The sequence below is a fragment of the Rhincodon typus genome, chromosome 8 (assembly GCF_021869965.1).
Source record: "Rhincodon typus isolate 14 chromosome 8, sRhiTyp1.1, whole genome shotgun sequence".
NCBI classification, from domain to species: Eukaryota; Metazoa; Chordata; class Chondrichthyes; order Orectolobiformes; family Rhincodontidae; genus Rhincodon; species Rhincodon typus.
This window is the reverse complement of record NC_063339.1, coordinates 39,327,429-39,342,741: the sequence shown is the minus strand read 5'-3', so window position 1 is coordinate 39,342,741 and position 15,313 is coordinate 39,327,429. Positions and strand designations below refer to the sequence as shown.

Sequence of the window (15,313 nt, the reverse complement as noted above, 5' to 3'; positions counted from 1 at the left end):
TAAATAGAGTGGATGAATTGGCAAGTAAACATTTGAAAATAGCTCAGCATATAACGAAACAGGAAGCAGGCAAGAAATCAAGAATTTGTAGTTTCCCTAGAAGAGATAAAGTGTTAATATTTTTACCAGTGGTAGATGAACTTTTAAAAGCAAGGTTTAGTGAATGTTAAGAAATTGAAAGGAAATTGAGTGAGGTGAATTATTTGATAAGAATGCCAGACAGAAGGAAAACTCACAGAGTGTGTCATGTGAATATATTTAAATAGTATTTTGATAGGGAAGGAAAGCAAAGGACAATGTGGAACAGAAACATACATCGCTCGAAAAGCTCAGCAGGTCGGGCAGCATCTGTGAGGAAAAAAAATCAGAGTTAATGTTTCGGGTCTGGTGACCCTTCCTCAGAATGGGGTGAGTCTGAGCCGGAGGCGGTCACTCAGGAATGTGATATGGCTGTGGAAACAAGTTTTAGCAAATACTTGGTCAAAAATTCCTCAGAAGCTCAGAATTTCCTCAGGGTCACCAGATCCGAAACGTTAACTCTAATTTTTTCTTCACAAATGCTGCCAGACCTGTTGAGCTTTTCCTCAAACTTCTGTTTTTGTTCCTGATTTATGGCATCTGCAGTTCTTTTGGTTTTTATTTAGTATTTAACTCACTGCCACATCTCTTCCAGGCATGCCCACCTTGAAGAAGTTCTACTCCTCTCTCGGATGGGATTTTCGCGACAATCTTTCCTCTTGACCACTGACATTAATTTCATTGTTACTCCTGATGTTTGACCAGGTATTTGCTAAAACTCGTTTCCTCAGTGACTGCCTCCAGTTCAGACTCACCCCGTTCTGAGGAAGGGCCACTGGACCCAAAATGTTAACCCCAACTTTTTCTTCACAGAAGCTGCCAGACCTGCTGAGCTTGTCCAACAACTTCTGTTTTCGTTCCTGATTCACAGCAACAACAGTTCTTTTGGTTTTTATAAAGGACAATGTGGTTTTTGTTACCACTCGAAGTCAAGAACCAAATCCAGATAAATTTGAATTTGATATTCCTCAAATTAAATTGGATAAGGAGGAACTACGCAAAAATTGGATTTACCTTATTGATTATTGATTTACCTTCCAGAAGAAAACTGAAATGATCTGAGAAAGTGATTACAATTACATGGAGAGATATGTGGGAATAAGCCAGCAAGTACTAAAATGATAACGCCTGATGTAGATATAGGAAATTCTGGTCCAATTAATTAACGTCCTTATAAACATAACCCTCTAAAATTAGCACATGTTCAAAAAGAGATTGAAAGCATGCTCAAATATAACATAATCAAACGGGGTTACAGTCAAAGGAGTTTACCCATAGTGATGGTGCCAAAACCAGATAGTACCCAACATCCATGTATTGATTACTGCAAAATCAAGGCAATGACAAAATCTGATTCATATCCTATTCCATAGCTGGAAGACTGCATTGAGAAGGTGGGACAAGCAACTTATATTTCGAAGTGGACTTGCTCAAAGACTACTGGCAGGTACCTTTATCTGAGAGAGCAAAGGAAATTTTGGCTTTTTGGAAGGTTTAGATCCAGTGGCCCTTCCTTAGAACAGGGTGAGTCTGAGCCGGAGGCAGTCACTGAGGAAACGAGCTTTAGCAAATACTTGGTCAAACATCAGGAGTAACAGTGAAATTAATGTCAGTGGTCAAGAAGAAAGATTGTAGCGAAATTTTGGCGTTTGTGACACCAAATGGAGTTTACCAGTTTAAAATTATGCTATTTGGTATGTAAAATGCATCAGCCACATTTGAAAAACTAACCAATAAAGTCAGTTCAGGATTACCCAATTGTGTGGTGCACATAGACGATCTGGTTATTTTTAGTCACACGTGGAAGGAACATCTACAGCATCAATCAGAAATGTTTGATTGACTTCAGAAGATAGTTTAGTGATAAATAAGGCTAAGAGTGAGTTCACAAAAGCCCCTGTCATGTTCCTAGGCCATAACATTGGACATGGATAGATGACTGTATGGGATGTGAAAACAAAGATTATTGGGGAGTTCCCATACCATCAATGAAAAGGGAAATACTACAATTCCTGGGACTGAGTGCTTATTATCAAAAATTTGTGCCGAATTTTAACAGTGTGGTTGCTCCACTGACTTACTTGTTGAAGAAGTACAGAAAATTTCTGTGGATGGAAGAATGTCAGAAGGCATTTGACAGCCTGAAAGCTGTGTTAACCATCATGCCAGTGTTAGCCACACCTAATTATGCAAAGTCATTCAAGGTGGCTATCAATGCAAGTGATATGGGTGTCGCTGCTTAGTCTTGCAAGAAGACAATGAGAAAATAGAAAGGCCTATTAGGTATTTTTCCAGAAAGTTGAATATTTACCAAAAGAAATATTCCACAATTAAGAAAGTGACCTTGGGTTTGATGTGAGCATTGCAACATTTCAACATTTATGGTGCCAGCGGATACAATATACCACATTAGCGGATGTGCAGGTGACACCACTTCAGCTCCCCCTCCGACTCCCTGGACGACATGTCCATCCTGGGCCTCCCTCAGTGTGTCACAGCAATGCCACCGGAAACTGGAGGAACAGCAGCTCATATTCTGCCTTGGAAGCCTACAATCCAATGGTCTCAATGTGGACTTTACTAGCTTCAAAATCTCCCCACCCCCGACCTCATCCCATGACCAGCACCGCCCCCATCCCCACCTCCTTGACCTATCCGTCTTCTGTCCCACCTATCCACTCCTCCCACCTTACTGACCAACCCCCACCCCCACTTCCTACCTGCACTCACCTTTATTAGCTTCATCCCCGCCTCCTTGACCTGTCCGTCTTCTCTCCCACCTATCCGCTCCACTATCCACCTTCTATCACCACCCCGCCTTCTCTATTTATTTCAGACCCCCCTTCCCCTTCCCATTTCTGAAGAAGGGTCCTGACCCGAAATGTCAGCTTCCCTGCTCCTCTGATGCTGAATGGCCTGCTGTGTTCCTCCAGCCCCACACCTTGTTATCTCAGACTCCAGCATCTGCAGTTCCTACTACCTCCATGTTTGTATATTGTTGGTTCGCTTTTTTAAAGGGGGGGGGTGGGGGAGTGTGATGATACTATGAAAGGTGGTGCTTTTTGTCCTAGTTTTTTTTTATGAGGGGCTTTGAGACAGAGATACTGAGCTGTTTCTTCCAAGCCAATAAAGTAAACAGCTCATGAGGCCCTTTTTTTAAGTTACAGCAATAGAAGCAGCATGAATGGGTGGAGTAAGGCTCCCACAGAACCAGGTTTTAATTTAGCTTTTTGTAGTTGCGGTTTTGAAGTTGGCTGTGGAAGTTGCAGCAAAAAGCTAGAGTCCTCTGTCTGCCAGAATTTTCTCTTGGTATTCTTTTCTCATGGACTCATCACATTTAAACAGGACAATAGAAAACAGAAAGAAATCCAAAATAAATCCATGTTTTTACATTCTAAAGTACTACCACACCAAACTCAGTCAGCCTACCAAATAGTTTGTGTCACAAATCATCAAGAGGAATTAAGATTTCTTCTAAGTGCTCATTAGGGCTGGGTGTTAGAGATAGCAAAGCTCTCTTCTCTTCATGCAAATTAATGTTACTATTGTTACTGATAATCTAACTTGTTATATTGAAGTCAATATCCATACTAAGATACAAAAAGACACCATCCATAATACTATTGGAAACCATTCAACCAATAGAACTTTAATGCAACACACTTAGAAGTTATGATTTTTCAATAAAGGCATTTTGCTTTGATCAATAGACCAGTGCTAGATTAAGTTTTTATATATCTTGGATAGCGCTGTAATTTTGTGTTAAACAATGACTGTGTTTTTCTTCTTTACCACACATCCCAATCCTCCACTCCCACATCATTTTCTCTCCTTTGCTTTAGAAAGCAACGGTGAAGTTTCAATAGTTGTGTACAATCCTTCCATATTTTAAGTAACAAAGGAACAAAACATGTCTGCTAACATGCACTCTCTAGGGATCACTGGAAGGATCAGAACGTTGGGCAGCCTGTTGCCAATTTTAGTCACTAAAGCTAAGTAAGTGTAGTTGAATACTTACATTCAGAATCATATTGCTCTGTATAACACAATGGCAGAGTCCAATATTCTGGAAAATATTACAGACCTACTTGTATAAGTTTCAAGATGAGTGAGAATGATTGAAAGGAATTGAGAATGTAAATCATGCCAACAATGGTAAATTATTTGATGAGATATCAAAGTGTATTTTATGTTTATAATGGACAAGTGATATACTGAGAAATCCAAATGAGGTGTAGCCATAAAACTACTTTCACTACCCTGTAACTAGAATTCTGTTTCAGATTACTGGGTTTTACAGTGCGAAAACAGGCCATTTGGCCCATCAAGTCCACATCAACCCTCCATTTCCCTTGGCTAACCCACCATGTCCTACACATCCATGGACACTATGGGCAAATTAGCATGGCCAATCCACCTAAACTGCCCATCTTTAGACTGTAGGATGAAACCCACACAGACAGTCGCCTAAGGGTGGAATTAAACCTGGCCCTTGGCACTGTGAGGCAGCAGTACTAACCACTAAGCCACTATGCCTTGCTTGTAACGTGTAATGTCAGAAGTCCAGTGAGGCCTATCTCAATATCAAAATTAACTACATATTTTATGCATCAGCCAAGCATTGAGGTGAGTTTCTCTTTTGGCGCCAGTGAGTTGCTAATTAAAGGGTATTATTTCTTGTTAAACACCTTATTAATGCCACAAAACACTTCATTAATATTCACCATCCTAAATTACCAAATGCATCAAACAAGTTAGATGTGCCAATTTTCGAAATGGAAGTCAAAACCTGGCAAATTCAGCTCGCTAGTTGTTCTAAAAGACGTCCATGTCTGATACTGGACACGAACATGCCCAGGTCACACAAATGGACATTGGCCACATACACCCCCATGTCCACAGACATTGGCTCCTGATATGTGCCAGCCTTTAAGAATCCTTGTGGCACAGCTCTGATTCATTTATAGGATGCTTCTGCACTTCAATGCAGCATCTCGGGCTGTATTGGTGGCTACAATTGTAATTCTGCAGTAAAGGACACTGAGCATCATGGACATACGTCCAGCTCATAGACCGGACCAGGCTGTATCTCCAGTCTGTTTGTTTACTCTCATAGTGCTCATTCATCCTGAGCATACATGAATGTCCACAGCATCTGTGCCCTTTCCTTTTTTGCAGTCTACCCTCTCAGCCAGAGATACCAGGCTGATATTACTTCTATCTTGCTTTATCATTTAGCACAAGTACAAAGGTAGGGGGCTTCTCATTGTTGTCAACAGTCTTCAGTCAAGTCAAGGCAAATAGCCTTCACTAAGGGGATGCTGGCACAGTAAGTCAAGGGCAGCCTTTGATACTAGTTTAGGGACTTGAACACAGTCAGTCAGCTGCTCGGAGTGGTCAGAGTCAGAATGCTCTGCGTATAAGGGGTGATGTGATGATTAGCTGATGTCATGCAGCCCACTATCTCTCTTAACTCTTTCGGCCCTATTATGGGTATTTTCTTCCTGGATTAAAAGAGAGGCAGGGTTTTAAGGAGGATGAAAGTGGTTGGCATATCTGTTATTTATAGTGCAGTTAGGAAGTGTGAGTGATAGGCAGCACTGAGGGCATGTGATGTTTCTCCCAATTTCCCATGTTGGGGCAAATGTCAAGAACTGTGCAGGGCAGTTCTGAACTGAGTGATTGTCTAGGTGCACAAACTCCTCCTCTGCTAGCACGAGGGAATCCAATCAATTCCAGGATATCTAGTGACTGGCAGCTTGTTCAAGGAACTACACATGGTGGGATGAGGCTAGAATTGGATAAGAGGGATGCCACGTGTTTGGGCTAGGTAGTTGATAAGGTGAGTTTGATGAGATCTGGCAAGAAAAGTCGTTAGGCCTTTTGGCAAAAACCCTCCAAAAAAGCCTGTCTTTTCCAGATATTAGTCCAGTAAACATTCTCTGAACTATTTTCAATGCACTTACATTTATCTTAAATCAGGTGACCAGTGTTGCAAGTGTAGCCTCTCTAGTCTCTTGCATAACTGTAGGATATCCTCCCTACTTTCATGTTCAATTCCCCTTGCGATAAATTATAACATTCAATTAGTTTTCTTCTTACTTGTTGTACCCTTCTACCTGTATTTTGCAATTCTTGAACTAAGATACCTAGATCCCTCTACATCTCAGAGCTCTGGCGGCTGGCTGGTGAGAATTTATTGCCTGTCCCTAGTTACCCTTCAGGAAGTGGTGATGAACTACCTCCTTGAACCATTGCATTCCACGTGCTATAGTTGACCAATTCCAGGATTTTGACTCAGTGACAATGAAGGCACAGCAATATATTTCTGAGTCAGGATGGTGAGTGTTTTGGAAGGAAACTTGTAGCTGGTGGTGTTCCTGTGTATCTGCTGCCTTTGTCGTTCTTGTTGGAAGTGATCGTGGGCTTGTAAAGTGCTTTCTAATGATCTTCGGCAAATTTCTGGAGTACATCTTGTAGATAGTACTCACTGCTGCTATAGAGTGTTGGTGGTGGAGGGAGTTGATGTTTGTGAATATGGTGCTTTGTTTCGGATGGTGTCAAGCTTCTTGAATATCGTCCAGGCAAATGGAGAGTATTCCATCACACTGCCGTTTGTGTCTTGTAAATGATGGACAGGATTTGGGGAGTCAGGAGGTGAGTTAGTTGCTGTCTCTGACCTGCTCTTGTAGTCACTGCAGTTAAATGGTGAATCCAGTTGAGTTTTTGGTCAATGGTAACCCCAAGGATGTGAATAGGGGGTGATCCAGTAATGGTAACACCACTGAATGTCAAGGGGCAGTGTTTAGATTGTCTCTTATTGGAGATGGTCATTGCCTGGTATTTGTATGGTGAGAATGTTACTTGCCACTTGTCAGCCCAGACTGGATATTTTTCAGGTCTTGTTGCATTTGAACATGGACTGCTTCAGTGTCTGAGGAGTACCTCTGTGCTTCCTATTAGCCAGCCAGTCTTCTATCCATGCCAAAATGCTTCTCCCACAACATGACTTTTTTTTTGTTTTATTTTTAAATTTCTATTTTTGTTGCGGCATTTTATGAAATGCCTTCAGAAAAGTATTGAACATCCACTGGTTCCCTTTTACTCACTGAACACACTAATTTTTTAAAAACTACAACAGATTTTAAAACATGATTTCCCCTTCACAAAACCATATTAACTCTACTTGATTACCTTATCTGAGTGTGCTCCTAGAAGTTTGTTAATTAAAGCTTCTAACATATTCTGCATATGTTAAGCCAACTGGTCCGTAGTTTCTTGCTTTCTGTCTCCCTCCCTTTTTGAACAAAGGAATTACACTTGCTATTTTCTAATCTAATAGGACCATCCCTAAATCTAGAGAGTTTTGGAAAACTAAAACAACTGCAATAATTGTAAGACTCTAGGAGGCAGTCTATTCGGATCTGGGCACTTGTAAGCTCCAATAATCTACTCAGTAACACTTCCGCAGTGATTGTCATATACCGGAGTTCCTCTGTCACTTTCATGTCTCAAATTATTGCTTCTTCTGAAATGCTACTTGTATTCTTCACAATGAAGTCTGTTCCAATCATCTGACATTTCCTTATTTTCCATTATTAATTCTCCAGTCTCATTTTCTACATGATTCAATAAATTCTGGAATTAAAAGCTAGCCTATGACCACCGTGTAATCACAATTGTTTGTAGAAAAAAATCCATTTGGTTTAGTATTGCCATTTAGGGGAGAAAATCTGCCATTCTTACCTGGTCTGACCTACCTGTTACTCCAGACTAACAACAGTGTGGTTAACTTTTAACTGCCCCCTGAAATGGCCTACCAACCCAACTCAGGGCAATTAGGGGTGGGTAAATAAACGCTAGCCTAGCCAGCCATACCTACATCCCATCCCAATCAAAACAAAACTATTCTGTGTTTTTTGAAATATCCCCTTAAAAGTCTGCCATTGCATCTCTATTGACTTATCCTTATCCTTTAATCTAATCTGCCAATTCACTCTAGCCAACTCTGCTTTCATGCTCTCATAATACCCCTTATTTAAAAGTTAAAAAGATGTCTTGAACTCACACCCCTCACCCTCAAACTGAATGTAAAATTCAATCATATTAGGTCACTGCTATCTAGCCGCACTTTCACCATGAGATCATTAATTGGTCCTATCTTATTGCACAGTGCCAGGTCTAGCTTGTTTCCTGGTCAGTTCAGAACATGCTGTCATAGAGTCATAAAGCATGGAAACAGACCAACTCGTCCACGCCAACCAAGCATCCCAATCTGATCTAATCCCATTTGCTAGCATTTGGCCCATATCCCTCTAAACCCTTCCTATTAATATACCCATCCAGATACCTTTTAAATGTTGTAATTGTACCCGCCTCCACCACTTCCTAGGGCAGCACATTCCATACATACACCACCCTCTTCGGGTCCTTTTTGCATCTTTGCCCTTTCACCTGAAACCAATGCCCTCTACTTTTTGACTCCCCCACTGTAGGAAAAAGACCTTGGCTATTCAGCCTATCCATGCCCCTGGTGATTTTATAAACCTCTGTAGAGTCACTCCTCAGCCTCTGACATTCCAGGGAAAAAAGCCCCAGCCTATTTAACCTCTCCCCATAACTCAAACCCTCCAGTCTCAGCAGCATCCTTGTAAATCTTTTCTGTGTCCTCTCAAATTTTACAATATCCTGCCTATAGAAGGGCCACCAGAATTGTACACAGTACTCTAAAAGTGACCTCACCAATGTCCTGTACAGTGACAACATGATGTCTCAATTCCTACACTCAATGTCCTGAACAATGAAGGCACTCATGCCAAATGCTTTTTCACCACCCTGTCTACCTGTGACTCCACTTTCAAGGAACTACGCATCTGTACCCCTAGGTGTCTTTGTTTGGTAATGCTCCCCAGAGCCCCATCATTAACTGTATAAGTCCTGCCTTGGTTTGCCTTCCCAAAATGCAACACCTCACATTTATCTAAATTAAACTCCATCTGCCACTCCTCAGCCTATTGACCCATCTGATCAAGATCCTGCTGTACTCTGGGATAATCTTCTTCACTATCACTACACCACTTATTTTGGTGTCATCTGCAAACTTATTAACCATACCTCCTCTATTCACATCCAAATCCTTTATATATATGATGAAAAACAATGGACCCAGCACCGATCATCGTGGCACACACTGGTCAGAGATGTCCAGTCTGAAAATGAACTACCCCTAAACCATTCTATGAACTCCTCATCTAGAAACCTTTGCCTATTTGACTTTTCTTGCCTTACATAGAATAAAATCTCCCATGATTGTTGCCATGCCTTTCTGACCAGCTCCCATTATTTATTTCCACTCCCACAAGTAACTTTTTACCTTTATCATTTCTTATCTCAACCTTAACTGTTGCCATATCTGGGTTAATAACCTTAGGTCATCCTCCACATTGTGCTATACTCATTAATATTAACAGAGCCACCTCTCTACCTTGTCCTAGCTTCCTTTCCTTCAGGAATGTCCTGTATCCTTCAATGCTCATGTCTCAATCAATGTCATCCTGCAGTTCTCTCTCTGTCTTCCTCTCTCTCTCTCTCTCTCTCTGTAATGGCTACCAAATCGTACTTATTCATTTCTATTGGAATCTAAATTGTACTGTTTTATTTCAAATTCTGTGTGGATTCAGATAGTCATTAGTTTTACCCTTTTATTCTTTTTTGTAATCTCACACTTTGTTTAATGTGTGACTCTTATGTATGTACTATCTATCCATTCCTGTCATAGTCTGATAATAGTTTCTCTTTTACCTTGTCTCTACTCTTTAATTAGCCACAACTTCCCAAATTTGACACTTTGCCCCTCTGTTCAGTTTACAATTTTCCCTATTTATGCAGTTGGCTAGAACACCGGCCCCACCCAGTTCAGGTGGAGACCGTTCCATTGGTATAGATTTGACTTTTCCCAGTACTAGTGCCAATGCTCCAAAGTCCGGAACCCATTTCTCCCATACCAGTCTTTGAGCCATGCATACATCTCTCTAATTTGATTTGGCCAATGTCAATTTGCATATGGTTTATTTAATACTGCAGAGGTTATGACCTTTTAGGTTCTGGTTTTGAATTTGGCACCTGGTTCCACATACTGACTACACAAAACCTTATTCTTTGTTGTACCTCTGATGCTGATACCTAATGGGCCATGACAACTAGATCCTCTCTCACTCACTGAAAACTCCTCCCCAACCTTGAGCAGATGTCCCAAATTTTGGTGCCAGACAAACAACACCGCTGCCTGGACTCTCACTCATTGCAGCAGAAAATGGTGTCAATCCCACTAACTATACTGCTTCAATATATTGCTTTTCACTATCCCCTACTTGAATGGCTTACTGTACAGTGATGCCATGGTCAGTTAGTGCATCCACCCTGCAGGCCCCATCTCATCCAGACAACAAATTGAAAGAACTTCAAACCTGTTGAACAATTGTAAAGGCTGAGGCTCCTCTTGCCTCTTGTCTCTTTAAATGCCTTACTTGCTGTCATACACTCCTGCCCCTGGATAATGACAAACGCAGATAGTTCTAAACGCAGTTCATTGAGGAAATCATTTACACACCATTGGAAATTATTTGCAGCAAGCCACTAACTAGTGCACCACCTCAACTACAACAATTTCTGATAAAAGTATAGGGATATGACTTTGATGTCTGCTACATGTGACCAAAATGGTCAACTCAGTTATGGTGAGCAGATTGCCAAATCTGAACAAGGACATGGATATTCCACTGGATCTACAAATCAACAGCATGAGCATTCAAGAGGAAAATATGCTCAAAATTCATCTATTGCATTTTGGTCAGCATAAAGATACTGAACTTCAGTTGGAAGCAGCTGATGGAAATTATCACCAGAGTGGCTTGACTTGGATAAAAAAGGGTGCCAGACACCTTCAGATATTTGTGTCCTTACAAAGGTGAGCTTGGTATCTTAAAGAGGAATTACCTTCAAAAGAAAACAAATGCTTGTGCATGAAGCTCTCTGCCATGACATATTGCCACAACTATGCCAATGAAATATGGGCATAGAATGGATGAAATGACTGGCATCTGATGCAATCTATTGGCCAGGCATTAACAGTACAATTGAAAGATTGGTGAGGATTTGTAAGGCATATCAGAGCCGCCAGTCACAATAACATAGATAACTTCATACCCTCATGAGATTCTGTCGATCCCTTGGTCCACAATCATCATTGTTCGGTTTACTGTGTATAAAGAGATAACTTCATCTTAATCACTGATTATTTCTCCAAATTTCTAATTGTCAGACAGGTAAGGAACAGCTCAGCCATGGCTGTGGCAGATATATTTGAGTGCCATATTCAGTCTGTTCAATGCACCTTTAGAAATCATTTCACACATATGGTCAAGTATATAGGCAGCCTTTTCAAGGATGTGTGCGCCAAATGGGGCCTGAAGCACCTGACGTTCTCACTACATTACTCCAGATCAGGCTGGAATGGTTCACAGTATCAAATCATTCATCCTGTTTTGCCATTTTACACCTTAGAGGTCCACCTCTGGATATGGGGTTAACATTGCCAGCAGAAATCATTTTCAGAAGGCACTGAGAATTACATTGCTAAGTCACTGCCTTGTCAAATGCTCCAAGACGTAGGACATACTTCTCAACAAAGGATGAAGATGATGTATAAAAGGCAAGTATGTAGAAAGAACTGCATGTAGGGCAAAAGGACAAAGTCACACCCAACAAGAGGATCATAGTTAATCTACACAGGTTTCCAAAGTGTGCAGTGAGTTCAATCATGGAGTCATGACACCTAACAAAGCAATGCTGAGGAGTTACAGAAGCTTGCTAGGGAAAATACACAATACGCTAAATGTACACAGCAACCATGGAATAACACGCCCAGATGGTGACAGTGTAATAAAACATCAATCGACACTCTGATGACAAGTGTGCAGAACATGAACAGCCAACGGTGAAATCTACACTTGCAAAAGGTTACACATTGACAAGAGAAGTTTACTGTCGCGATGATATATCGCCTTTTAGACTTCTATACCTATTAATCCCACAATCCCTACCCCTGTATAATTAATTAATAACTACTACCCAATGTTATGCCATTTTATTTTTGACATATGAGAGCTAGCTTTAGTAAAGAGAGGGCAATGTTATATGCTATCACTTACAGGACAATGTCCTTTCAAGAGATCAAAATGCAAATGATCCAAGTGTCCTGATTTTATCACATGATTGCAGGCAATGTGCACTATTGCACAGGTTGTGTCTGGAGATTGCTCTGAACTGTATACATTAGTTTAGTTGCAAATAAACCCACCAGAGATCTTCAAAATAAATGGAATCCACATACCTCACTTGTAGATAACACAAGAATATTATTACAATGACCTTCAGGACATGACTGGTCAGCAGTGATGCCACTGACCACTCTGGTCATGCACTTTTAAGTCGCCTACCCAGAATATAGTCTTTCCCTTTGCCACTCTCAGTGCTTCTGACGTATCCAACACGAAAGAGTATTGATTCTTCATAGAGACAGTAGGTGTAATCAGCAGGTGGTTTCCTTACCTACATATGATCTGATGACGTGAGACTTCAAGGGGTCCAGTGTCAATGCTGAGAGTTCCCAAGGCAACTCCATCCTGACTGTATACCACTGTGCCAACATGTGTGGTGGGTCTGTCCTACTGGTGATTCAAGACATACCCAGAAATGGTGATAGTGGTGACTAGGATGTGTCTGTATGTAAGTCTCTTGCAACCTTGCCAACATTTGGTTCACTTCCTGTTTCGTGAATTGCAGCTGCTATGTGATAAGAAGAATCCTTTCCACCCTGTTATGATTTTGTTTGAAAAGAGGAAGTAAATGGCCTGAGGTTAAGCCTGAGGTTAATCATGAATGTTATTCTGGGGATGTCTGCAACTTTAGATTAGAAACTTAAAAAAAATGAACCAGCAATGTTTAAAACTGCTGGGTGCATACATTCAGGTAGAATAATCTTCAGTGGTGAGTCATCTGGTAGTCTAGGCTGCGCTGTTAATGCAGGAGAGCGAACAATAAAAAGACAGGGACAAATGGCAGACACACCTATGAGGGATAGTAGGAACTACAGATGCTGGAGAATCTGAGATAACAAGGTGTAGAGCTGAATGAACACATCAGGCCAAGCAGCATCAGAGGAGCAGGAAGGCTGACGTTTCGGGCCTAGACCCTTCTTTAGAAATGGGGGAGGGGAAGGGGATTCTGAAATAAATAGGGGGAGTGGGGGGAGGCGGATAGAAGATGGAAAGAGGAGAAGATAGGTGGAGAGGAGACAGACAGGTCAAAGAGGCGGGGATGGAGCCTGTAAAGGCTCCTACCTACCTCCTACCTACTAACCTCATCCCGCCCCCTTGACCTGTCCGTCCTCCATGAACTGACCTATCTCCTCCCTAACTCCCCACCTACACTCACCTTTACTGGCTCCATCCCCACCTCTTTGACCTGTCTGTCTCCTCTCCACCTATCTTCTCCTCTATCTGCCTCCCCCTCTCTCCCTATTTATTTCAGAATCCCCTTCCCCTCCCCCATTTCTGAAAAAGGGTCTAGGCCCGAAACATCAGCCTTCCTGCTCCTCTGATGCTGCTTGGCCTGCTGTGTTCATCCGGCTCTACACCTTGTTATTACACCTATGTGGGATTGTGAGAACATTCATTTACGTTTATTCCTCAATGCATACAGTACAAGCTATTGCGACAAAATGCTACAGCTCATTCACAGCCAGTCTTTGAAAAGATTGTTGTAAATCATTCAATATTACCTCCTAATGTTGATACACAGAGATATGTACAGTAATGGAGATCTCATTTGCACAGTTCAAAATAAGCTACTGTAAGAATGTTACTGAACTGTAATAAATCTATAGTCAGCTTTTAAGCCATTGGTAGATCTAAAGGATTTTCTCAATCATTTTATTATTTTTAGAAGTAAATCCTGTTTTGTTATGCTGAACAGAACACAGATCCTGTTCCCTCCCATTACCAGATTGTTAAATTGTTAAATAACAACCCACTGGTCGAGATTGGTAACAAATGGGGTTGGTTACAAAATGAATTATCAAGGAAGGCACGCAAGCCAAGTTAAATTACTTCACAGCTGAATCCAGAATTAATTTTTGGTCACAATTGATAGATAATACTGAAGTTTATGTTACAATGTTAAGTAATTAAAAGTTGATGGATCCACATGGACTTGTTCTAATCAACCATTTATTGGTCCACTGCATGGGTTTTGCGCCTTAAAATAGTTACTTTGGGTTGCAATATCATTTCCTTTAAGCTTACATTCCTTTTCCTTGTATCATTTTCGGCAGAGGCATTAATCGCAATTTTCAGGCTCTGCTGGAACATCATATTTAACATATTAAAACTGAGCACTCTACTTGGTCATTTCTTCCTTTGAAGATGTCAGCAAGTGAAAAGGAATGAAAACACGCGTGCTTTAAAAGGGAAATGCCCTCTCTCCATCCTGTTGAAAGTTACCTTCTACAGGCATTGTGCAGGTGCTGCAGTACCCAGGTAAACTGGAGGGGCCTCCGAGTCTGCTTGGATTATTGGAACCCTTGGCCAACACTCAGAGGCTGCCTTCACGAGGTTAATCTGGTTCCCACAACTTCAGTTGGCAGACCGAAGAAAGGGCAAGTGAAGCAGCATCAAAGCACAAGAAAATAAAATAACTTAAAACAATTATTGTATAAGAAAGAGATGCATGGAACAGAATACCAACAATTCAAAGCAACTTTGCAAAACTAAAAACTAGCATTTAAACTTACCGGTTTTGAAAACAGCATAGTGGCCTTGCTGGTAACTGTGTAGCCGAGAATGACCGTTGAGTTCAGACCAAAGCAGCTGTTGTGACGTGATGAAACTGTCAGTAAAACTACCGCTCACATTTCCCTTACTTCCCTTTTAGGTTTACGGTACTTCTCTAATACGACACCACGTTACTAGGGTTCTATTACTATTACTACGTGCTGAGGATAGGTCACCGGACCCGAAACATCAACTCTGATTTCTTTCCACAAATGCTACCAGACCTGTTGAGCTTTTCCAGCACTTTTTTGCTTATGTACCATATTACTAGAGTTCTTAGTTTTTGGTATTTAGCTTCTGACTGTGTTTTGGGCTAAATTGCTGTGTAGAAGTTTCCCAAAAGT

General features: G+C 41.2%; 1 protein-coding gene across 2 annotated transcripts in view; it reads right to left on the bottom strand.

The window, feature by feature from the left end:
* Window positions 1-15,020, bottom strand: part of LOC109934649 (5'-3' exonuclease PLD3-like) — a 58,952-nt gene extending 43,932 nt beyond the window's left edge. Inside the window, exons 1-2 of one of the 2 annotated variants that reach the window (XM_048600049.1) lie at window positions 14,930-14,999; window positions 11,284-11,335 (exon numbers count right to left, since the gene is read on the bottom strand). In XM_048600049.1, coding sequence (XP_048456006.1) covers window positions 11,284-11,289 — 6 coding nt within the window. In that variant the 5' untranslated portion in view covers window positions 11,290-11,335; window positions 14,930-14,999. Of the gene's footprint in view, window positions 1-11,283; window positions 11,336-14,929 lie in introns of both variants that reach the window. The other variant, XM_048600048.1, reaches the window with a different exon arrangement.
* Window positions 15,021-15,313: the final 293 nt, after the last annotated feature.